At 32.6% G+C, this 24,836-nt stretch overlaps 1 protein-coding gene across 3 annotated transcripts; it reads right to left on the bottom strand.

Moving 5' to 3' along the window:
* Positions 1-14,210: 14,210 nt before the first annotated feature.
* On the bottom strand, positions 14,211-21,200 carry LOC112295312 (helicase-like transcription factor CHR28). Of its 3 annotated transcripts, none has more exons than XM_024546701.3 (12): positions 20,402-21,197; positions 19,878-20,079; positions 19,234-19,690; positions 18,816-19,011; positions 18,447-18,524; positions 18,240-18,317; positions 17,190-18,108; positions 16,877-17,007; positions 16,226-16,450; positions 15,263-15,862; positions 14,934-15,143; positions 14,211-14,754 (listed from the first exon to the last, which is right to left on the bottom strand). In XM_024546701.3, exons 1-12 carry the CDS (start codon positions 20,681-20,683, stop codon positions 14,650-14,652), a joined length of 3,483 nt encoding a protein of 1,160 aa, XP_024402469.1. In that variant the 5' UTR covers positions 20,684-21,197; the 3' UTR covers positions 14,211-14,649. The 3 variants fall into 3 exon arrangements, with proteins under 3 accessions (XP_024402469.1, XP_024402470.1, XP_024402468.1); XM_024546702.3 differs by adding an exon at positions 20,240-20,309 and having other exon boundaries at positions 18,816-19,690; positions 20,402-20,542; XM_024546700.3 differs by having other exon boundaries at positions 18,816-19,690; positions 20,402-21,200.
* Between the last annotated feature and the right edge of the window lie 3,636 nt (positions 21,201-24,836).

Below are 24,836 nucleotides of genomic sequence, written 5' to 3'. Positions count from 1 at the left end.
ATTTCTCTTAATTATTTAAAGAGTTCATTAACTTTCTTGCTCCCTTATGCCAATGCCATAAGTAAGTTGGTGATGGTTGCACAAAGAGAGCTTTTGTGAGGAGATTCAATTTTCATTATTTTTAGTATTTGATCAATAACTAAGTTAAGGATATAACTAAAATATTTTGGATCAATATACTTTTTTTTTATCTCCTTTAATGAAACCAACTTGCATCTATACAATACAAGCACTATTGTCTTCATGCAAAATAATTGAAGAATCATCATGTGGAAGTCCACATGTTATTTGAATGAGTTTATCGATTAATTGCAACCAAATACATTCCCAAGATACTTTATATAAGGTGATAATTTTTGTATGGCTTGATGAAGTTGTAATTATAGTTTATTTCACTGACTTCTGTGATATTGCAACTCCATATCTTAAGAATACATAGGCTATTTGAAATTTAGATGTTACAATATCAGATTTATATCTTGCATTACAATATCCAATTAATTTTGGATTTGCAAATCATGTGTAATATATTCCCAAGTCTTTAGTATTTTTTAAATAATATAATAAATATTTGATGACACTTCAATGTTGTAGTGTTGGACATGCATTATATCTTGCAATAATACTAATTGCAAATGCAATATCTAGTCTTGTAGATGTGGCTAAACATAAAAGTGCTCCAACTACTGCAAGGTATGGATACTGATCTCCCAATATTTCTTCTTCTTCTTTGCATGGACGGTATGGATCATCACTATCATGACCACGTCCAACCATTGGTGTTGACAATGGATAAGTATCAATTATATTGAATCTCTACAAGATTTGTCTAATATATATTGGTTGGTAGAGAAAAATGCTACTATTTGTGAGATGCTTAATTTAAAGACCAAAAAGTTGTTTTTTCTAGCATTTTCATCTCAAACTCACAGATAAGTAGGTTAGTAGCTACAATGCATGTAGATTTACTATCTTCTAAGTTAAGATCATTAACATATACAGCAATGATCACAAAATCAATTTTATCTCATTTAATAAACAAACAAGGTATTAATAGATCACTTATAAACTTATTTATAATTAAATAATCTTGGAGATGTTGATACCACATGCATCCAAATTATTTTAGACCATATAGGGCCTTGTGTAATTTAATACCACGATATTGTCCTGGAACAAGTACATTTGGAGTTTCTATTTTCAAACTAAGTTGAATTTTTATATAAATATTTGCATTAAGAGAATCATACAAATTTGCACTTACCACATCCATGAGACGCATTTCAAGAGTAGAATGGACTACCATTCCAATAATATATTGGAATGTATTTGAATCCATGATTGGAAAATACATAGATTCATAATCAATGCCAAACCATTGGGTAAATCTTTAGGCAACAAGATAAGCTTTATTGTGGATTATTTGACCTTTAGCATCTCGCTTGCATATTAATACCATTTTATACTCCACAGGGCAATATATAAGAATGTACTCAATTGGACCAAAGACTTTCTTTCTACGCAAAAAAATATATTCTTTGTTAATGGGATTTTTTTATTTTAATGAGTCAAAGCAACACATTGTTTTCTCAATAGTTTGAGGTTTACAATCCTCTTTCTTGTAAGAAAGAGCTTTTGCAATCATGGATGCAAATGATTCATTTATTGTAATAGATGGTCTATTTTAAATGTCATTTGTAGCATAATATAGAATAGATAATTTTATACTCAACTTGGTTCTATTCCTCTCAATATTAAGATATAATTTGAACGGACATATCATTATTAATTGATAGTCATTTAAGTTTAATAGGAATTTCTATAGAAATAATATTAATATTAGTGCATGTTATAGCCTTCTTTTTATGTGGTTCTTTATTTGGTCTACAAGTCCTTTTAGTTTTAGAGGGATAGAGTCATATTAATGCTACAACATGCAAAACTGCAAGACTCCATATAGATGCAAGTAAATTTTTTAAAAAAAGAAGTGGTTGGATAATGAGTTGTACATACTTTATAAATGATTCTGCAAGTCCATTTTGAGCATTTTCATATGAAACACAATATGTCAACTCAATTCCTATTACAATACAATAAGCCTCAACTCAAAGTTCTTTATTTTATTGGAATATTTTAATAAAGTATTTTGAAGTACAGCTCGTATGTAATAAACATCCAATCATGCCACATTTATGGCAAGAATGCATCTTTGATTTTTTTTTCTATTATAATTAGTAATAGAACTTTTATTCTTTTCATATAGATAGAAATGGTTATGAACATAACTACCTTGGTGCTTATAAGCATCTTTTCCAAATTTGTATATTTTTTTCTTAGACTTTGAAATATTAAATGCATGAGATTCTACAACCATAGTTCCAATAGAACAAACTTCTATATTATGCAAAAGTAGTTCATTTTTTTCATCTATAAAAAGTAGATAGGACATGACATTAAGATGACTTTGAAATTTCATGTTTTTATATTGTTGTGCAAACATAGTAGATACAAGAAGGAATATAGAAAGAATTTTTTTAATCATTTTTTTTTCAAAGATGCTTTGTCTACACAATCGTAGTTGTAAGACAATATAATACATTTCATTGTTGAAAGCATTTAAATTTTGAAAATCTAAGATACATAAATGTATCCAATCATGATGTACACATGGAAAGAAAATGGTCTTTTGATGATCAAACCTAGATTTAAGATTCTTCCAAAGCTTGGGTGGATCTTCCATTTCCAAGTATTCATGTTGCAATGCAAGTACAAGTTGACGACAAAGGAAAAGAAGAGCTTTCCAATAGATAGCAAGAGGAATATGAATACTTATAGCAAGAGATTTTTCAAACAGAATTACATTCGAGAATTATTTTATAAATAAATTTGTATTTTTTATTTTTATCTATAATAGATAATTATTTCTATTATTAGCCAATGGTAGAAATAGAAGAGCTTAAAAATGATGGAATGTAGTAGTGATAGTTGGAAATATAGTAGAGATAGATGAAGATGTTGAAGCACTCATTATTAATAAATATATGAAGAAATTATAAAATCAAGTAGAAAAGGTTGAGTAAAATACATCTTAAAATATAAAATCAAATAAAAAAATAAAATTGAATTTGTAATCAAATATATATTTGAAAAAAAAGAATTTATAATAGATTGTGGCAGTAGCAACAAATGACGGACAGTGGATAGCAATAGCAACAGTGATGGTGATGGTGATGGCAATGGCAATGGCGACAATGATGGTTATGGCAATGGCAATGGTTACAATGACGGCGATAGCAGATAGTGACAATGATAGTGACAACGATGGTAATAGTGATAGTAATGGTGATGGCAATGGCAATAGTGATCGCAATAGTAGATAATGATGGCAATAGAATCATGAAGGTAGGCAAAAGCAAGAAGGAAGTAAATAAAGAGCAAGCAAGCAACAAGTAGGTAGGACAATGCAGTTTAGTAAAAAAATTGACGGAAAGCTAAAGGACAAGGTGTATACAAGTTTCTAAGAATCAAGAGTATTGTACAAGAGCAATTATGTTGATAACGTGTTGAGAATGTTTTAGAGAGAGACATAAGAGTAGCAAGAAGTAATGTACACACACATACATAATAGATATATAGGCACATAAGAAAATATATAGAAAGAGAGAGAGCTTATAAGCAAAAACTATGTATTGATGTGATTGTCTTACTTCTATACAAAGAAAAAAAAAGAGAAGATAAGTAGTTTTTTCTTATTACATTCTAAACACTGTAGCTACAATATTCTTTATAACTACAATAAATGTTATAGAGAGTGCCAACTATATTTAATGCTCTTAAAAATTGGAATCCAAAAAGGTCATTTGAAACTAACTCTTGGTGTGCAAATATAACTCTTATTTCAATGATATTAAATATATTATTTGTAGATAACCAGCTTGAAAAGATATCCACATATTTTTACACGAGTTGTCATGAATCAAAACCAAAACATTTGCAAATTTATTTCTCACCATAAAAGGCAAGTGTATGGTTTTAAAGGAGCTATTAATTTCAAAATTTGCATGGGTTCACTAATATTTAAAATATTCTGAAATTAGCCTTATCAACTAACTTACGATTTTGATCTAAAGAAAAAATTGCAGAAAATGAAGAATGAAGTACTACTTATTTCTGGTGGCACCACTTTAATTAATGTTAATATTGGTGGCATCATAGTAACTTCTTATGTTCTTGCTTACTATTCTACTAGCATTGTGCCATTGGATTATTTTGGTGGATATCACCCATAAGTAGGTACAAACTTCTGGAGCGGATAATAAAATCATAAAAAATTGTTGATTTAAATTTATATTTAATATTCTAAATAATATCATTTCAATTGCAATATAATGATTTAATTTAATTTTTTGTGTAAGTTCCATTATCATAATATAAATAATGATAAAAATATTTTTTTAAAAAATACATTGTGAAATAAATAATAATAAAAATGATTATATATTAATATCAATATTTAGAATATTATATTCTTTTAATAGAAATAATATATTAAGTATTATAAATAAGTAAAGATTTTCTATTTATTTTTATAAACTAATATTATTAATATATTTTATTTTTTCATTGATCTTTCAGTTAAGATTTTGAATGTTTTTTTATTTTTTTTATTTTTTTTCTTTTTCTTTATCATTCTAAAATTATTATTAATGAAATTAAATATTTTAAATAATAAAATATATAATCATAATTATTTATAAAATAATCCAAAGGTTTTAAAATCATACCATTTTTAATTTTTATTACTAGAATTAAATTGTTTTATAATATGCAAGTATTGTAATTTGTGTGTTACATTAAATTTTGTAAGATATAATTATTTTCTTCTAAATTCCATATTCTCTTGTTAATACTTATTTTATTATATGCTAATCTTAAGTATTAATTATGCCACTCCTCTCTGATTGTCATTCTTTGTTGTGATGTTGTTTAACAAACTATAGTATAAAAATAGGACGAATTAAATTTTTTTTTCTTCTCTTTAATTATATTTATTCATACTTAAATTCCTATAAAAATAAATAAATTAGAATAAGCAATAAGTTTTTGATCTAATACTAAAATAGAAGATTAACTTATAGATTAGTGAATATCCACATGTTTTTTTATTTTTAATGTGCAAGGAATCAAAAATAAGATTGTGACATATAGAAGATGATCTAAAATCTTAAATATTTTTAAAGATAGAGTCCTTTTAATCACCTAACTAACAAAGATTTGATAAAAGGCCTTTATGCAATAAAATCATTCAAACATTGAAATTGTAGACAAAAATTTAGTATTTTTATAAATAAATCACATGTGTATTTTGGAATTATTAGAATTTTATCTTGGTCCAATATTGTATAAGTGGTCTATTGCTTTGCAAAATGTTTGTTCAAAGTACTTCAAGCTCTTAAGGATTTGAAAGGTTGATTTAAAAACTTGGATACTATGATTATACAAATATATAAGTATTGATATTTAATAAAGTTTATAACTTAAATGCAAATAATATTATTGCTTTGAATTTTGGATGTAAACATCTAATAATAATTATTCTAAAATTTTAATTGATCTCTAATTTTTTTTTTTTTTTTTTTTTTCATTTTTGAGAATTTTAACATTATGCTTAGTTTCTACTTGATTCCAATTAATAAAAAAAATTATTTTGAAAGCTTATATTCCAATGTTTGTATTTGATTCATTTTTCAAAAAATTTGAAAATTTTAATAATGTATACAACAATCATAAATAAAAATCTGAATGATTGATATCATAGATAAAGGACTGCCAAGGATGTATTACCCAAAAAAATACATGTATGCAAAGTAGTTACAAAATTGTATTATTATTAGAATTAACTTTTTCAATTACTTAATGACTCCAGCATGACATTATTTATTGTTACTAAGTACAATGAGGCAAATAAAAATTTTCTTTTAGGTACAATAAACAAATATTGTTTTGTAGCAAAATCTACAAACATATTTTTAAAATAAAACAATATATTCCAAAAATTACTATAAAATAAGAAAAAAAACAGTTATTAGATCAATCAGTTTAAAAACATTAACACCGATAAAAATAGAAATAAATAATTTAAAGGGATTGATTTCAGGAAAACTTTATTAGCATAAATAATAAGACTCAAAAACCTTAGAGTACGTAGCAGTAGTTTTTTAAAACATGATTTTATATATCTAAAAACATTATTGTGGAAGATTAGATTATTTTAATTCTTTTAATAAATATAAAATTTTAAAAAACTATATTTGAAATTTAATATGTATTTCGATTGCTGCAAATTCATTGCACAAACTTAATAACATTAATGAAAAATAAAACTTAAATTAAAATTAAATAAAATTGTTAGACTAAAACATTATCAAGTCAACTAATAAGTTCTTGTTTGATATTTCAGAATGGTGCTTGATGTGTAATAAGTGGTTCTCAAGTTAGGTTTATTAAATTTATAAAAACTTCATGTTACTATACATCTATATGATTATTTATTTATTTATATTTAGATATTAAATTAGTACACCAAATGATGAACTATACCTGATGTTTATTGCAACTGATTTTTACATTTCTATAAAAATAAGATGGATTGTTTATTTATTTCTTTATTAATATGCAATTTATTTTTAAAAATATTTTTAGTATAAGTTAATCACTTGCCATATAATAAACACAAAAAAATTAGCTCCAATAAAATCAAAATGTAATTAATATAAATTATTATTTATTTTAAAAAAATATTCCTAAAAATTAATAATTAGTAATTAATAGATAATAAAATATATTTAATTTTTTATTTAAGATTAATAATATTTAATAAAAAATAATATTTAATAGTAAATAATCTTAAATATTTACTTCTTTACTTATTTATTTCTACAAATACTATTAAAACATATTATTTTTATTAAGCTTTTTAATTTATAATTTTTTGTGTGGAAATAATCAAAAGATAATTATAACAAGTCACAATATGTGGCATTGGATGTTGAACTATGTTGGATTGATGTTACAATAGATTAAATTAGGTTTTAGAAGTCTACTTTGTAATTTTGGATTTTTTATATTTTATTATTTTTCATTAGCCAATGATTTTGTCTACTTAGGATTTAAGGATATAATAGAAAAACTTTTGTCAATTTGGCATTCTTGTTAACTCAGGTTTTTTGATTGCTTTGAAGATCTTGTTGTTAATTTTGCCTAGAAATGGTGGTTTAGCTATTTAATAAAACTTGACATTTTCCACATACATTTGTACTCTTTTATTCTCTTCTACTAAAGTAAGAGATATTTGGCTTGTGTTACAACTATTAATTTCACACTTAATAAGAATGTCCTATTTTTACTATTTTTTTTTATTTTTATATTTTAAAAGTCTTTAAAAGATAAGAAGTTATTTTTTCTTATTATTTGGAGTTTTATTTAAGATTATTAATATTTAATAGTAAATAATCAAATTAAACTTTTAAGATAGAAGTATTAGTATTACTATTTATTTATTTATTTATTTTTCCACGCTATTGGCTAAAAGTAGCTTCTCATTGTATTACATTAATCATTCATCAACCACCAACAATAAGAATGCAAATCAAATAAGTGATTATATATTGTACAACTGATAGGTGGTGATTGCTAAACACTATAAAAAGAAGCTAGTGAAGAACAAATAACCAAACAAATATAAGATATACAAAAGATAGATAGCAACTACTATGTAATAGAGAAACATGCTAGTTGAAAGTCAGAAGTAAGCAATTACAAGACACACAATTAATAAGCAACAACTATTAGAGAGTGTATAAATAGAAGACCAAACAACAACATGGTGTATGATTTTTAATAAGTGGCATATAACTAAGCATAGGTGGATAATTATTAGATACATAGCATGTGAATGGCAAATAAAAAATATAACACAATGACTAAAATCTTATCTTTGATGACTACATGTTGGCCAAGTACATAAAATTAAAAAAAACTTTTGATTTTAAAAGTTTTTAGAATCTTTGATTTTGGTATATTTTTAGATCTAATATTTTTATAGAGTTTAAAGTCATTAAATTTTATTTATTATAAAATTATCATAAATCATAAATTTTAAATATTTTGGTATTATCACACTAATTTTTTAAAATTTAAATTAAATTCTTTTAAATTTAATTTAAAAATAATTTAGCTCAATATTTTATTATTATTATTTTTTGGAAGTAGATATAATTTTGATCTTTAGATTTTATTTTTGGTTCTTGTTGCCAAAGAATTTTTGGTATAGCCTTGCTTTATATTATAGTTGATTTATTGATAAATATATTATAGATATTATGTCAAGTTGATGGCCAATAAGATCCTTGTGTATATATCAAGTGGATAGTGCTTTTTTGAGGTATAATAGTCCAAGTTCATGATTAATGTATCACAAAGTTTAGTGATGATTGTAAATACATGTTATCCTTAAGCTTTAGATAATTATAAGTTTTTCATAGTAAAGTTTATGATACAAATCTAAAATGGATATTATTGATTTTTTTCATAAAACTACCCAAAAAATTGGATATATTGATGGTTTTGAGCCATGATTAGATATGAATGAGAATTTTGATCCTATTTGTTATTAGATATCAATTATAGGCTTTGAGTTTGTAGAGTAGATATACTTGATAAAATGGAGGACAATTCTTATAGTATGGTGCTAGAGTGGTTCTCTAGATGCACTAGTAATATTACTTTGTCCAATTCAAAGCTTAGATTCTAAAGGTGGATAAATTTTTTTTAAAAAAATCAAAAATCTGTTACTTTTAACAAGTGATATGGCTTTGAATTATTACAGCAATATTTAAAATATGACACATCTTATATTTAGAAGCATTGGACAAACATCATGCTCTTTAGTTATGCAAAATAGAATATTACAAAAAAACTTGTTAAAAAATTATTGAAATTTTCAAAGAAGATGTCATAGAAAATTTGATTCTTGCTACTAAAGAATATGATTAGCCTAAAGATGAAGGTAGGGCACCCTTTGGTAATGCAAAGAATAAAAGCCTGGAAATCATTGAAGAAAGAAGTATGCTACTTACTATATTATAGACAATTTAAATGATGCAAACAACTTTAATTATTATAGCAAAAGTTACCACTTAATGTATCCTTATATTTTTTCATTGCTCATTTAGAAATTAAATATAAAAGATTCATACTTGAAAATACTCATTACATCTAAGATTATTAATATAAGAAAAAAGACACTCTTTATACAATATATACACAATTGACAAGATTTATGATAGAGCTAAAAGGTGTATTTATTAAAATCTAATTAATCAAAAATAAATTATCTAAAATAGATAAATAATTATTAGATTTATCTATATCATAAATCATATTTTACTAGAATAGTGATATCAATTTGATATAAGTATTTTGGTAAGAATTATGGATCTTTTAGTAGCAAAATGCTTTCAATATAAACTTATTTATAACAAAGTCGTGGAAATTCTAAAAGCCAATTATTTCTACAAGTAATTTAACAAAGATGCAATTGAAGAAGGTCCTACACTATTGAAGATGAAAAAATTTAGGCCATGCCAATACTAATTCCTTTTTTTTTTTTTTTTCTAAAAAGAAGATGGATCAAGGTGCAAAGAAATCCAAACCAAAAATAAAGATAGCTAAATCAAGAATAAAGGCAAAAGCATAAGTATTTGAAGTACTTTCATTGAAGTAAGCTAAATCATAAAGAAATTTATTGCTTCATTTTTCATTCAAAGAAACAACTTTTGTCAAAAAAAAGAGAAGGCTTTGGAAGTCAAAATTATAGAATTATTGAAGCAATTTAATGTTGTGGCATCTTTGGAATAAATTATAGAGATAAAGAGACCTTTGCTAAAGAAGTTAACATCTTCTTGGGTAAATACACATATATGTGGTATATTTAGAGAGGTGGTGGTAGTAGTTGCTACTTATGCCTCAACTACAACCAAGATTATGTTATTGTTGCTAGATACACTTGGTAATAGAAAGCATCTTTATTTATCAAATTAGATTAGATAATTCAAGCTACTTTTATCTTTTGGCATTGCAAATACCATTACTTCCATCTACTTTGCTACCAAGCCTTAAAACCATTTGTTATACCAAAATGGTTTGCTAATGATGGCAAAAAAAAAAAAAAAAAAAAAAAAAAAAAGAATTGTTTCAAATGGGATTTGTAATTGCTACTATGATTTTGTTGGTAGTGACCATGTTTGGCTATTATGTATTGGCATTAGATTTAGAATGTAGTACATTCCTATTGGAGTAGACATTTATATTTATATATAAAATTATAGAACTACAAGATACAACATATGTAGAGGTACCTATAAGATATTGCAAAGGCTACTTTTTTTCATGGAATATTTTTTGGAGGCTTTTGTATCATTATCAAGAAATTATTACATCATTAAGATCCATGGATGTACAAATTGATTTTTCATTGTGTATTTTTACTAATCTTATTTAGTGGTATCTATCAAATGATGGTATTATCTTTATAGAGCTAATTCTAGGCATTAGCACTAATTTAGTAACTTCTTTGAAAGTTAATTTAAATATTAGGTGGTATATTAATATAGATAATAAATTTATATCTAAGTAAGCTGCTTGACATCATTTATACAAGCCATTAGTTACATACTATAGGCAGTTATTATCTTTTATTATTTATAATTGCATTGATAAATTTTTATAAAATATTACTTTTATTAGTGATAAAGACTTCTAGAAGTTGAATCAAAAGCATCTACTTATTACAAGGTGGCTTTGCCAAAGACATTCATGTAATAGTATTAGTCATAGATTAGAAGTTCTTTGCTTTAGTCTCTCTACAAACTTAATGAGATTCACCCATTGGTAATTTACTTATCAATTGACATGACTAGAATATATTTTAGAGAAATTTTCTTCTTTAGAAGATACTTAAATAAATATTTGCTATGATAGTTAGTACTTTTAACAATACCTTGACTATCCAATCTTTATAGATACAACAATCTTAGACTCTTATATTTATCAATCCATTGAATTTGAACCAACTTAGTTATATTATTGGTACTTACTATAGTACTATATAGAATCTCACAATCTATCAATTGTAAAGTAGATGACATTTAAGATGACCATCAAATCTCTTTGATTGTTATCAAAGATGATAAGTCACCATTAGCCTTGATAAAAAAAGTCCAAAGTACTACAAGTTGTCTTAATTACATTAATTATCTATTCTAAATCTTTTGTATTTTAGGCACATAGTTCATATATGGCTTAAGATGCTACTTTCTAAACCTATAAGAATCTATTGCTAATGAACAAGAACAAGCTATAGGCTTTTACACATGCAATACAACAATTCATGACCTTACTAAAGATTAATGGTGCTTGTTATTAGATCAAGCAATTTATTTGAATATCTTAATTTGGATTTTTAGTATTTTTCTTAATGAGTAATAACATCAACATTCAATCATCCATCTATAATAATAATTGATGATAATTGAGACTTGCTTGGTATGTACAAAACAAATATAGATGCATTCTAAAAGTTCCTAATATCAATCAATGTGTCATGTCTTTTGATTTTTTTTAACTTAACATATTATTATTATTAATTTATAAAGAATTTAAACCAAATTGCTAAGCCATTAAATGTTTTTTTAAGAAATGATCAACTATAGATATAAGTTTATAAGAAGCATCAAAAAAATTATATGCTCAAATAAAAGTTGGATTCAGCTCTTATGCTTTGTCACTTTGATGCTATTGAATCCTTTTAGTTATAAATAGATTAGAAGGCAATAAAACTTGGAGCAATCTTAATTCAATAAGATAATAAAAGATAAGATTATATAATTATATTTTCTTCTACAATTAATAAGAATATAAAATTTAATTATTTATTTTACAAAGAATAAATTTTAGCAATAATTTTAACCATTATCTACTTATATATATATATATATATATATATATATATATTACTAATAGTTTATTTAAGTGATTAACTATTAATTTCTAACATATTTCATTAAATCAAACAAGTTTTTTAGTAAGCTTACCAAATGAATATTATTGCTACATGAGTATGACTTTGACATTGTATATTAAGCAAGCATCACCAATGTGGATAAAAATGGACTTTTTTACAATATAAATGCGCCAAAGAAGGATCTTATCAATGCTAAATGATATTGGAACTATAACAAAGAGATAGTTCTTAGTTGACATGCAATAGCATATCTTACTTTGTTATTAAGTTTTTTATTTAAATTGCTTGATCGTGAATAGATGAAGAACTTGATAAGACTTAAGTTATAAGCAATTTATAGGATGACCTTCTATTCTTACACAAGATTTAATAAGAGGCATTTGTATTAATTCTTTTTGCCATAGAATAAGATCAAGTTTGATATTAGATTGCAAGGTTCCATTAAGAAAACAACCTTCTTTTTGGATGTGGTAAAATAGAATTAAGCACATGGTTCTTTAGCTAAAGCAAAGGCCCTTATTTGTACGACAAGTATACAAGGAGTTTAGACATTTGAGATGCAACACATACATTCCATATTATACAATAGTACAAGTGGACTAACATGTTTTTGCAAGTTGTCTAATATATTTCTTCATGTGAAATATATGATTGAATTAGATAAGGCTTCAACACCTTATAATTACAATTGAAGCCTTTATTTGTCATAGATTTATATTATTATTGGTATTTAGAATTTGATAGGCCACTTGTTCTTATCCTACATAAAATTAAATATCTATTGGTAATTATGGATCATTTGAGCAACTAGATGGAACTTATAGCTCTACTACAAAATTCTTCAAAGTTGGCAGCTATCACTTTCCAAGACTATGTATTGGTACAATTTGGAGCATCTTATTGAAGTATTTTGTGGCAAGATCATGTCAAATGTTGCAAAGGTGAAGCCAAAATATTTTAAAATAATACATATTTGTTTTTCTTTTCTTTTTTTTTCACCTAATAGTCATTTTACAATACAACATCTATCTTCCTTAAATCTCTCAATCCTCTGGCATGTACAAATTATTCTTCATTATATTGATGTAGGATTTTCTTCATCTTCATCAAATTTTTTATCTTTAATTTGCTCTTCTATTCTTATTTCAATATCACTTAATAGATTTTGTTCTTCATCAAAATAAGTGCCTACACCTCTTTGTCTAAATAACTTGACTTGCTTTGAGTGCAAAAGGTATCATCAATTCTGTTCTATCAAATTCTTATAAGAAGTGTGTGCTATTGTTATAGACTTCTATTATAATATATGGTCCGAACCAATATTTAAAAAACTTTTATAATGTACTATATTGGTTATGTAAACTATTATCATAGACTATAATCCAATCACCTTTTATTGCCTTAGGAAGTAGTTGATGTGTTCATCCTCCTATTGAATTTGATACTTATTACTAATTTAACAATATTTTAAATTATAGAATATATATTATATTAAAATTTTAAATTTGAGATTTAATATTAGATTTAAAATAATTGTATATATTGCTTAAATTTAAGTTTGATCCTAATGAAATATCCAAAAAAAAAAGACCAAAAAATATTTATCAATTCATTAAATATTTGAATTTGGAAATATATCAACTACATTCAAACAAGAACAAGCAAAATGTATTCCCATTTTCAGTACTTCTCTATTAATACTAAATACTCCACATAATTACCCATTCCCATAATCCACAAAACTTTTCAAGAAATTTCTAGTACTACAACCAACACACTAATACATGAACTTGACTGCAATCATCAATTCCTCAGCATAGAAAATAGATTATGTCTACCTTAATCAGAAGCTTGTAACCTGGAAAAGCTTGCAGGTCTTTACAAGTGGTCAAAAGTTCAGAAATTTCTGTTGATTTTATGTTCATCTACAGAATAGTGTAGACGACAGTGGATATTATTCATGCACAATGTAAACAGCAACTTTTAGATGTACTTCTTGTGAATGCAGCGTATGATCAATCAAAGTGTCAATCATCACCAGGTTACTGCACTAATCATTACCACTACAAACATATATCAAATCTGACGGAAATTTCAGAATATTATAGATACTTGGCGTTTTGCAAAATTTAATCAGAACCACTAAGCTAAGATTTCATTCCAATACGAACTAGTGTACAAAATGAAAAAAAGAATGCCTCCTCAGTAATCCACTGTTGGCGCTTTCAGGGTATTCCAATTGGCTACAAGGTAACTCAGGAATGAGACTTGAGCTGTAAGGTTTCACAGACCTGCAATCTGAAACTATAAGACGATACACAACCTTGGAAATAATTGTCATCAAGATAGTGACTACAAGGTTAGAGGTCACTACCAAGGAAGGGATCAATTGACGTGTTTGAGGAGGCTATCCGATACCCTACAGGCTACGCGCCTGGGCCCCAGAATGGCAAAACTGTCCTCCTGTAGAACAATTTCCGACAAAGTCCACTACTTCTGCAGTTGTATTTGGGGAATGATACATGTCAGAAACAGCGGTCATATTAAAATACACAGGATAGAGTCAGTTAGACTCGGAAAAGATAGCGTAGGTCCTCTACTGTCAGGCGATTTTTTTGTTCACCTCCGTCATTTTCCCCAAAAGCAGATGCCACAATCTGTCTTTTCCGTTCCTGCATGAAATTCCCCGGACTCAGAAATGTGAGAACTACCTAGAATAGATTTATTTAAAAAATTAATTTAAAAAAAAAAAAAAAAAAAGACAAATGAAAGACACATATCCATCAGCTTTAAAAGACAAATATGGCATTCTGCAAAACACTACCATTGTGGAGATGGATTGTAAGCAAACCTGTAATGCTAAAATACGATCTTCAATGGTGTTTTTAACTGTAAATCGCGAGACATTTACAGTACGCGTCTGGCCAATGCGATGTGCTCGATCAATTGCTTGATCTTCAGTGGTGGGATTCCACCATACGTCCAATAAAAGCACATGACTTGCAGCCACCATATTCAATCCTAGACTTGCAGCTTTAAGAGACATAATCATGACCGTCACCTGTAACAATTCCATTACAACCACATTAGAATACCACAAGACGAGCTATTTGCATCCTACCGATATAGGAAGAGATTTGATGGAAAGGCAACACCAGTTTCACCAGAACAAGAGCAAACCTCTGGAAGCGTGTTGAAATCAGAGACAGCTCGATCTCGAGCAACAACCGACATGGTGCCATCCAGTCTCCGATAGCATAATCCTGATTTCTTCAATGGTAATTCTAGAAGATCAAGCATGCTAGTCCATTGTGAAAATACAATAGCCTTTTCAGTCGAGTCAACCTTCTCGATTTTAATCGACTCAGAAACCTCTCGTAAACCCGTACCCAGGGTTTCACCCTGCTCGATTTCCAAAGCTTCTGATTTCAATAATAATTCTGCTTTAGATCCCTCGACAATCTTTCCATCCTCTACAAGAACACTTATTTTTGGCAAGGCCTGCAATGTATTCATCATAGCATCAATCTTGGAAGATGTGTTCCAAGTTTGTTCCACCTCTGTCACGGCAGGCTCTATGCTTTTCACTTCATTTCCAAGGTTTTCAACTCCACCAACCCCTAGGTCCTTCAAAGCAGAAAGTGTGAATAACGAGGAGTTGTTGAGTGATCTCTTGCACTTGGGGGACGGGCAGGTTTCATCGCCATTCATCTGCTCAGATATACATTGTCTACAGAACACATGCGCACATATGCTGACCACTGGATCTTCAGGTGCATCCTGGAAAGAGCACACAAAAAAATGATGAACACATGCAGATGTACAGCCCAGGTATGCTTAACATATAGATATTCCAAACAGTCAACAATGAGAGCACCGAATCAGCGTTCACTCCATAAATTACAAATAGCCCAAGTGGGTGACAAAAAAACATAAAGTCGGACTGCTCTGAAAATTTCCAAATTAGTACAACCAATCCGTTGTCCTTTCAATTATACTTGAAAAGCATAAATTTGAAGAACAAAAGTAAGAAAGATAGGAAGGAACAAAATAATGTAAATAGAAATACATTGCAAAAGGTAAAATTTCCAACATTACATGATTCTATATGTAAGAATTGACTTGTATAGAAGTAAAACATACCTGGCAAACGTGACAAATCGTCCTACCACCTTCCAAGCACTGAATTAGTTCACTACGCAGACTAAGGGGGAGCTTCCGAACTGCATCTATAGTCGTTTTCTGAAAAGCTTCACCCTTGGCACATTTTTTGACAAGCATAGGATGATCACATGCCTGACGAAGCCGCAGCAACATCCAAAGAATGTTCACATAATTATTCTGAACAGTTCCAGCTGCAGCGTACATCTGCAAATTGACCACATTCATGATGAGGTACGCTTTCATACAAACTAACTGGACTTCCAAGATGCCTTACAGAGGCAGAAGATCTCAGGAACATGACACCATAAATTCTACATATCTTTAGATCATAAATCATTCATCTATGGACAGAATAATTATTATGACCGTCTGTAAATCAATACTCACCCTAAAATTCGAAATCTCATGATTACGGATCACATAACCATACCTTAAAAAATATCAAAAGAAGCACTAAATTAACAGTAGCGAACAGTCGTCATATTACAACTAGATCAATTTCTTGGGACGTGACGTTGTAAGAGACTCAGATGCCTAGATCCACATTTCAAATACTCAACATTCAATTATCCCAAGATTCTACAGTGCAGCAAACAAGAATTAGGATATGACACTACTAGTGAAACCAACCTGAAACTGTTCCCGTGATTCGATCTCCAAGTTTTCATAAAAGGATCGCTCATCCAAACTAAATTCTGCTTGCTGGAGTTTTACGATTCTTGGAGGTAGATTGACTATGGGCTTTCCATCAAGAAGAGAAGCTACAATAAAACAATCGAGCCCTGGAAGTTAGAAATCCTATTTCCTATACCAGTAATAATCAAGCTGCATAAACCCACATCAAGGGGCAATTTAAATGTCATTTTGACAACTAGATACAAACAATAATGAACTTATCACCATATTGCAAAAATTAAGGATCTCAGTGTAACAGAACACTCACTTTTGGTACGCCTCAAAACTACCGGTTTCAAAATTGCTTGAAGCTTTTTATAGCCTTCACTTGGGTTCCGCCCAACAGGCTCCTTTATGTCACGCTGAAACTTTTCATAGGCATCCCATGGAGAGTAACGAAGAAAGCGGAAGTAGCTAAAGAGATCATCCACGGAGTTCTGAATAGGCGTTCCACTAAGACACCATCGCCTTTTAGCTCGAAGACCCCATGCAGCACGAGAAACCTGGGTTCGGTAGTTCTTAATACTCTGAGCTTCATCCAGGACAACTCTAAACCAAGCGACCCGGGCCAAAGGTCCAGAGTCAGGAGTATCGCCGTCTGCACCTGCTCCTTTACCTTTGACCTTTCCCTTCTTAGCCTTTTCTTTTTTAGGTTTTGTGAAAGGGACGAACTCATATTCAGAACCATTCCTCCTATTTTCTTCATCTCTCTCTTCGGGAAGTGCCTGCTTTGGAACCTCCATGCTTACAATTGAGTAAGTCGAAAGAACCACATCGAACTTGGCAATTTCCTGCGGATCCTTTATCCGATTGCTCCCATGGTACACCAAGACTGATAAGCCTGCCTTCGTAGCAACCTTGTCTCTAATCTCTTGCGCCCACTGACGCAAAACACTGGTAGGACATACAACAAGAGTTCCAGCAGCTGGCCTGCCTTTATTCGATGATTGGCTGGACCTAGGATCGTCCAGCTGTTGCTGAGAGCCATTTTCGTTAGGAGATGATGAACATTGCCTAGTTTCGAGTTTTCTTTCTTGTGATGCTTGCTCTTCTTCGTCTTCGTAATCTTCAAGATCAACTGTAGAACCCTCCGGTCGAAGAGACTGTACACTGCTTGAACCTGATTTTTGAACCGGAGCCCTATTCTTCAGTATAAGAGAAATAGTAGATATAGTTTTACCCAACCCCTATAATCAATTACCACCAATTAGACACAGTCATTTAGCGAATTGGAATAGATAGATGCAAGATCAACATCATAAGTAGACCCATTAATAGAAAAGGAGAAAAAGTACAAATTTCTGCAATAAAAGCTCGCCTGATCATCAGCTAAAATGCCTCCACAAGGTTCGTGGCTACCACTTTCTCTGTTCACCATCCACGCCAGCGCTATCCTCTGCAGCACAGAAATTGAGGCAAAAGTTGCCTACATAAGACTACTAACGAAGAGGTAAGAAGAGCAATTCACACATTGCAGGACAAGAGTAAGAGAACAATAATAGCGTAAATCATAAGCTCTTAATACCTGATGCTTGAGAAGTGTCATGGTTAAAAGGTCTTGATCAGGAGTTGCCTCTTCCTTTTCATCCCCTAATGAAAAAGCCTAAGAAACATAATTGTTCAAGTATTAGCGTAAATGCACCAATTTTACAGATAATAACAGGGATCCAAAGCTAGACGATCAAAAGGTAACTAAAAACTTGTTGAACCAGGAAGATTCGACGTGTAGAACACATTGTCCGTGAGGTGAACCAAGGCGTACATCTTCCGACAGCAATGAAAGATGCGAGGCTTACAGCAAAACTGGATATGCGTGAAAGGAAGGCAGCAGGAAGATATTTATCACTTCGAGACCCTGAACTTGGGGATATATCAATAACCACACCATCAGTACCTGGACAACAGCTTGGATCGCTAACTCCTCGCTCCGCTTCACAGGATCCACTGCAGCAGCTATGACCGTTCCATTGATTGATCCTGTTATAGAATTCGCCATGGTCCCAGGCAACACCCTCCTGTCGTACGATGTGCTCACCTCACCAGAACTAGTCCTTGTTGCTAAACTTATCCAGCTACTTGAGAAAGTATCTCTAGAGACAGACATACTTTTATGAGATTCATTACCAGGAATACTCCTAAAAGATGTGGGAGTGGTAACAGAGGCTTCTAGTCTACCAAATTGCAAAGAGTACTTGGAGCTGGGATCCCAAGTTTGAGTTCTGTGTAAAGAAGGATATATTTCAGGTGCCGTTTTAGCAATCTGCGAAAAAGGGAATTCAGAGTACTGGTGACTACTAGGTTGCATGTAATACCGGTGTATAGACTCTCGCGGTCTCTTCATACCACCACCGCCCCAGCTGAGCAAGTTTCGTTTTCTTCGTAATCCACTATTTAGCTCCCTCAGCTCAGATTCCTCCTCCACTCCATCGCTGTCATCACTTGAAAGATCGACAATAGGATGGCCATTGAAGTTTAATTCCCTAGTGCTTGGGATCATACTCTTTCGCTCAAAAGGATTTTCGAACACGTACTCGTGTCTTGACGAATTGTCTAACATGGTGACTGGCGAACTGGAAGTAGAACGACTAGGCCTAGATACGCCGGGCGAAAGCCTTTCAAGATACGTCCTATTTGAAACTAGTACAGATCCATCATTTTTCTGTGGTCTTTCGTAATCGAGATCTTGAGTAGGTTCTATAAAATACCATATTGTGCCCCTGCCTATATTGTCCAAGGAGAGTATCTCATCTGAAGTATCTTCGAGGCCAGCTACGCAAGCAAGAACGAATGAGTTAGCGTTACATGAAGTTAAGATTTCGTCAATTTTGGTCCCTCTGCCCATGACATCAAATCTGGCAATTCAAAGAATCATAAAGACAGATATATCGCGTGTCAAAGAGGCCATGTGTATATCTCAGGGATTTGGAAAAACGGAATAAATCCTAAGAAATCTAACCTTCTCCATTCCCATTCAAATCATGCTGCCAGGAGAGATCTGGGGTGGTCTGATACAATGAAGGCGCCGGATCTACGTCATAATGTCCCTCGGGCACTGCAGGTGTATGCGGTGCAATCTCCATCTCTTGCTGCGAGACAGGAGGCCCAAGAAGAAGCATCGTTTTATCTGATCCTTCATCCACAATAGAGTTTTGTGCTGCCTGTGAAGTAACTCGAATAATCAACAATCACTCGGGAAGGAGTACGTAGTACGACAAGCATAGCCTAAAGAATAATACTCGAGATTGTAAACTGTAAGTTCTGCAGCTCTCTCCATAGCTGAATAGAGATTCTCACGAAATTCGAGATATGAGCTGACACCTGATGTGGTAAAGCCATAGATCTTGAGAAAAATCAAGAAATATTTGCACGTATGATTGTATCAATTAAGCTGCAGCAAGAGCCACTGGTTCTTCAATCAGATCCTAAAACCTTAAACCATGGAGGCAATGCACAACAACGAAGTCGAGAGAAGCTCCTCACCGAAGATGAATCTTCCTCAATGACACTTAGTATATCATCAATAAAAACCTCGGGTTCGTCCGCCTCATCCTGCACCGGCTGACTGACACCTTCATCATCACTAACATCCACTTGCATCCAATCCCTTGGACCTTCCTCCAGCTCCCATGCCCCATCATACTGCCCTAACTCACTGCTATCAAAATCTCCTCTCAATCTCGCTTCTCCCATGTGGAATCCCCATGGAAATCTTTCGACCATCTCCCCCAGGTTACCCTGTTCCATTTCCACGTCCGCCATCATCACCTACAGCAAACCCTCGCCCTTTCAAAACCATCACAAAATTCTCCTCAAACTGGTCCACAACCCTCTCTACGACACCATATTGGTCCAAATTTCGCCTCAAGATCGTCTGCAGACAAAGGGCAAGCGGGAGTTCCGTCACCACCCTGACACTGGATTGACATTACAGACAAAGACGATGCCGAGAAACTGGAGCAGACACTCGCCCCGCACCTGGAAAGAGCATCGTTCCTCGCAATCGGTTCAAACCACGAAAGACTGACGACCTTTCTTTCCATTGTGCCCGACGAAAGCCGTCCCTCCACACAAAACGTTGTTCATGAAAAATTCATCCTCGAGTCCACGTTGGTGGCTAAAGAAATTCCTCCCCATTAGCTCGTCGAAGGCGGAAGCAGCGCACCACGTGACGAAATTTCGTCGCGCTTTCGCTCGTTGGCTCAGCCCGATGCTCTGTCGACGAAATCTGGAGTTCTTGCAGACAACAGTGAGTCCAGCCGACTCCCCCCCAGTTCCCCCTTTACCATTATGCTCCCCATTGAATTACGTCTTCAAGGTTACGACCGCTCATTTTCGTCACATTCTACAGCAACTCGCGAGAACTCCAGCACTGTTCTAGCACTTGCCATCTACAGACTGAAATTCGACACACGGCAACCGTCTGTTGGCTGATCAAGTCGTGATAATTGCTCTTTTGTTTTTTGTGAAGGTGTTGTCATTCGATTGGATGCTTCCTCATCAACCCTTGTAACTCATTCCATAAATGATGTGTCCTGCAATATGCACACGCTCTATGCACTGGTTCAGGGAGTAGAAGCTTCCTTGGAACTTCTTGCCGAAGGGATAGGTTCCAAATCTGTTTGCCTCAGTTATTGCCTCAGCAGTGATGACTTTGTGGGGGAGAAAAGGTAACTTGCAACTTAAGGTAGAAATCATTGACGATGGATTTCTGGATCTGTGCACCCATTAATCTGGATTCGAATCTCACGTCCCTTGGCTCTCACAATAATTACGTTCACTAACGCACGTGATAGGTGCTAGATTTACTGCAGCAAATACTGTTCTGTGGAAAGTTTGTGCGTTTTCTCTCCCGTGAAGTTTTGTTGACGTCCAAAAAGGACTAGCAGCAATAATGCACTGAAACCATGTGGGTAATAGGCTCTTATAATAGTCGGTTTCCAGGTTTGATCAAAAGAAATATTTACCATTCTATGAAACTGCGGTACGTTTAACAACACAAGGTTTGAATTGTGTCCACATCAGTCTTGTCGTCTTGCAGCCAATGGTAGAAGACTTAGTACCACATATTGGTATTAAGTTGAAATAACAATACGTGAAACCATTTGGGTCTCTAATCTTGACCTGGGGGCTCAAAATGCTGTGACATCACTCAGTATTGAAGGACAGGGAAGCGTCATCAGATTGGCACTGACCCCGCATTCAACGAAAGCAGCTGTCCATCAAATCATTGCGTCAAACATGTTCTATTTTTACCGACAACACAATCCTGAGAAGCGACTTTGATGTAAGCAACGCAGTCCGTGTCGTACCAAACAACTCTGGTTGAGAAAAAGAGCCGCATCCACAAGTTTCAAACCCATGAGAATGGTGCCACTATCTTTCATGCCCACTGTGGTCACTTTGCAAAGTTGAACAACATTGCGTAACAAAACTCGGGGGAAAAAAAAATATATCAAGGAGAGGATAAGGAACACTCCTGGACGAAGAGTAACTCTACGTCAGGACAGACAAACTTACAACAAATCTCCATCAAAGCAATCGCGTATTCAGTGAGAAGAAGTTGACTGTAGCAAATAAAAATTGATTGAACCCAGAGCATTCAATCAATCAGAGCATCAATCGACGCATGGGCGATGGTCGGAGAGGAGACCGCGTTGGCAACCCAAACTGAATCAGCGGGGGTTGTGATAAGTGAGGGAGGTGGGGCTTGGCAAGAAGAAGTAGACTTGGTGTAGTACAATGCATTCATTCATTCATTCATCACCTCATTCATCACAATGCAAGACCAAGCTCTCTCTCTCACATCAGAACCTGGTCACGAACAGGCAGGCAGCAGTGGAGGATACTTACTTCCATGGAGGATACTTACTTCCAGTGGAGGATACTTACTTCCATGTTTTGAAGACATCGCCGATGCATAGGAGCTAAATTTTAAAATTAGAAAAACAGTACAATAGCTCACAACACATTTGCAGATTACCGAGGATAAACTTTCAACCTAATTGTTCAACTACACAAATGAGTAGCCATCCACACCATTCTTAAGTACTCTGATAAATCCATGCATGCACATAGAACACACCTTCAAATTACGAAATACAGGTAACATAACAAAAAAGAAAAGTCTGTACTACAAAACATGCAAGAAAATCTCATTTGTTTTACTTACCCAAAGTGCACTGTGACAACCGGCAAAGACTGTCCCTCTAGAATAACGCATGGCCATGACCTGCACGTACCATTTTAATAAAATTTAGGGTTGCGTCGCATAATCACTATGGTGGTGCAAACGTTGTAAAAAGGACAGCACTCGTGCAAAGCTAGAACACAACATATTTGAGGTAATGTTTTGCACGTCTAACTAGTCATCTTAGATTGCTGAGCTTTTGAATGGATTGCCAAAGAGATTCATTGAAGTCATGACTCAATTTGTTTTCATGCAACAGCCGATGTGGAATGCGGGGTTTGGGTAGAGAGTGAATGAGATGAGGATGTTGAGTGCTGTGGAACTGAGGAGCTGGAGTGTGGAACAATGGAGAGTACAAGTGTGAAGAAAAGCATGCATGTGGAGGGCGGTGCCGGTGTGCTTGGGGAGTGTGCATCTCCTGAACTCATTTGGGGTCGATGATGAGGGCTGGGAACGGAGGGGGTCGATGATGAGGGCTGGGAACGGAGGGGGTCGATGATGAGGGCTGGGAACGGAGGGGGTCGATGATGAGGGCTGGGAACGGAGGGGGTCGATGATGAGGGCTGGGAACGGAGGGGGTCGATGATGAGGGCTGGGAACGGAGGGGGTCGATGATGAGGGCTGGGAACGGAGGGGGTCGATGATGAGGGCTGGGAACGGAGGGGGTCGATGATGAGGGCTGGGAACGGAGGGGGTCGATGATGAGGGCTGGGAACGGAGGGGGTCGATGATGAGGGCTGGGAACGGAGGGGGTCGATGATGAGGGCTGGGAACGGAGGGGGTCGATGATGAGGGCTGGGAACGGAGGGGGTCGATGACGAGGGCTTGGAACGGAGGGTCGATTTAACATTCCCCTATGTATGTAATCACTGCTCTCTCTCTCACTGTGTGTCCAGACATTGCCCATTGTTGAATGTTTCTATTCGTGATTCCTTACTCTAGATTGTGGGAATCTCGCCTGTATCATCAGGGACCCATTGATTGCACAATTTGGTGGTATGGTCGTATCCAATCAAACTGATAATTAGGAAATGATGTTGAGCCTACTAGGTTTTTCTTTTAAAAAAATAGGAGAGGGGGCATAACCAAAAAAAATTAAATAATTAATTAAATTATATTTAAATCACTTTGAATAACAATAATATTTGAGACAATATAAAACTTGATTTCATCATTTATAAATATAATTTATTTAGTTTTAAAATAACTATGTATTATTGATTACAAGTTTCATCTCTATTTTGTACTAAAAGTTAAGACTACATAGATAAGTGTTGTTCTCGTTATGTTCAAGCTTCAATATACCAAAGCAATTGAACTAATAGAGGTGGGTTCGAACACGAGGAAAGATTGGTTATATGAATTGGGTCTGTTAGTGTCACAATTGACTATACTCTAGCTATCTAAAATCAATTATTAAACTACAAAACACCAAGGCTTACTACTTCTGTCTTAATTCAACACATAATCCATTCTACGACTATCAATTCAACAATACTTCCATATTCTTATCAGTTTATCTCCCACTTACTCTCTTTGCGGTTTATATATATTCAATTACTGATCTCCAACTTACTTATTATATTCAGTTTATCAATTCATCACACAGAATTCAATATCTTCATTTAACACAACATAATTCGGTAATCTCAATTCTCAAGGTCACAGATTTTTTCCAAAACGGTCAGTCTAAAGTCATATTCCATAATATTCTAATCACAATTTTAA

The sequence above is a fragment of the Physcomitrium patens genome, chromosome 18 (assembly GCF_059467195.1).
Source record: "Physcomitrium patens ecotype Gransden chromosome 18, ASM5946719v1, whole genome shotgun sequence".
Taxonomy (NCBI): domain Eukaryota; kingdom Viridiplantae; phylum Streptophyta; class Bryopsida; order Funariales; family Funariaceae; genus Physcomitrium; species Physcomitrium patens.
The sequence above is the reverse complement of the archived record's forward strand: the minus strand, read 5'-3'. Positions and strand labels throughout refer to the sequence as shown.